A 2,286-nucleotide genomic window follows, 5' to 3' on the forward strand; every position below is an offset into this window, starting at 1 on the left:
GCCTCTAATGACTACTGCAGGTATGTACAATTTAAATAAATGTAAATTATTTATATTTAATAAATTTACTTTTAATTGTAATAATAAAAACATTTAAATATTCTTATAATGTATTAAGTACGCGCCAATGCTCATATTTAAATAAAACAACATTACTGGCATATTTCTGGGGGAAGCAGCGGTCCACAGTTTACCTATACGTAATTAATATGAATTATGAAAGTTTGTAAAAATTATAAAATTAAGCTGCTGCATGGAAATCGTTGTCAGAATAATATATTACTATAAATGTATAATTTCTATACTTATTACTTAATTATGCTTCAGGAACATATCTGTTTTTTTTATTTGCTTAGGGGGTGTCCAGTATCCCTAGACCTCGCCCCCTCCCGTAAATACACTACTGGCAAACAATATTTATTATTTTCATCAGATCATGATAACAATATATTTATATGAATATATTATTTATTTTAATTATTCCTTTCATACGGTCACAGAGAAAATAAATGATCGATAAGATTCAAGAAATTAGAATTAAAAAAAAAATGAATGCTTTTTTCACATAAGTTTAATTTTTATTATTAAAATTTTTGTTATCTTATTATTTATTTTCTAATATTAATATTATTATTTTAAAACGTCATCAGCTATTATATTGATGATCATTGTCCTACATGGTCACTAAACTTAAAATATATTTTGTAGACGAGTATCTATATTTGTTCTCTATGACTATAATATAATATGCACGATATTAATACATAATTTTTAAAAAATTAAGTAGAAATAATTGTATCATAATAATATATTGTATATAATAATATTTGCAAATTAATTTTTTATTTTACAATAGAATTCCAAAACTTTGTTATACATACTTTAACAAAATTAAAGTAGGTATGATCAAATCACAATGAGCAATACATTGAATGCATCACATGTTGCATTACAAAATTTTTTAAATACTTCTGGTGAAACCATCACAGCACACTTGGCAAACAATATTACACAATCAATTAATATCGATGAAATATTCCCTCTTAAGACAGATGATGAACTTGATAATTTTGAACAAAAATTGCTATGTGATAAAAATTTTAGACCTGATATGGTATGCATTAGAACTCATTTAAAATAAATAGTAAATATATATGTATTATATTAAATATATTAAATCAGCTTAACTATTCATTTTTTAGGTATCAAAGCTAGCTTTATTAGTTGGAAATAAAGATATTGGAGATAGTGTACGACGTATCATGTTGAAAATGTTTTCAGATGAACTTATAAAAAGTTACTCGCTATTGGGATTTAAAAAAAAAAAAAAATTTTCAAAGCTTGGATGTTATCGTCTAATCATTGGTGAATATTTATAATTTTTTTTAATTTTTACTATTATTATATTTACTAATATTGTTAATATTTAATATTATTTTTGATTTTTAGATGCTTTAAGGGTTAACATAAAGTATAAAAACATAATTGACAAGGACATTGACACACCACTATCAACTTGGTTGGCCCATGCCAAATTTAGGATTTTAAGCAAAGCAAATGCTACATAATAGACATTAAATAATCTGGACAATACGCATTATAATTATTTTATATAATATTTAATTTTTTCATTATTATTATTATTATTATTATTTTTTAAATATTTTTTATGTTGTTGGTATTAAGTAAATACCATTCCTGATATCATGCACTATATCAATGCTATTATTTTTTTTATTTTATTATTATATTATATTAATTTATATTATTAATATATAATATTTGAAAGTGAATACTTTTGACTTTGTTTTATTTATTTGTGTATTTTGAAATTATTTTATATCATATAATATACGTTAAAACATATTTAAAATTGCAAATATAATTTATTATAATTTCAAAAGAATATTATAAATATTTTATATTGAAATATTATACGAACTTAAAGACATAATGTTATTATAACATTAAAATTGGAGGTATGAAATGCAATTAAAATATTTTGAAAATGTTTCATAAATATTACTGTAACATTCACAAAATGTTTTGATCTGATCAGTACAAGAATATTTTCAGAATGTTAATTTCATAACATTTTAGGAAACTTATAAAGGTAGGACAAATAATGACCATTTAATATTCTAAGAAAGTTTCAATAATATTAAAATAATGCAATTAAAATGTTATGGAAACATTAATGTTAACTCCTAAATATTCTAAAAATGTTAAAATAATATTATATTGCTGTCTGGGTAAGGGCAAATAAGGTGAGTAGGTCAATGTTGT

At 22.0% G+C, this 2,286-nt stretch overlaps 1 protein-coding gene across 1 annotated transcript; it reads left to right on the plus strand.

Moving 5' to 3' along the window:
* The first annotated feature begins 916 nt into the window (after nucleotides 1-916).
* LOC111029523 lies at nucleotides 917-1,568 on the plus strand. The gene is made up of 3 exons (XM_022308542.1): nucleotides 917-1,114; nucleotides 1,203-1,365; nucleotides 1,450-1,568. Exons 1-3 carry the CDS (start codon nucleotides 917-919, stop codon nucleotides 1,566-1,568), a joined length of 480 nt encoding a protein of 159 aa, XP_022164234.1.
* Nucleotides 1,569-2,286: the final 718 nt, after the last annotated feature.

This window comes from Myzus persicae, unplaced genomic scaffold (genome assembly GCF_001856785.1).
Source record: "Myzus persicae strain clone G006 unplaced genomic scaffold, MPER_G0061.0, whole genome shotgun sequence".
NCBI classification, from domain to species: Eukaryota; Metazoa; Arthropoda; class Insecta; order Hemiptera; family Aphididae; genus Myzus; species Myzus persicae.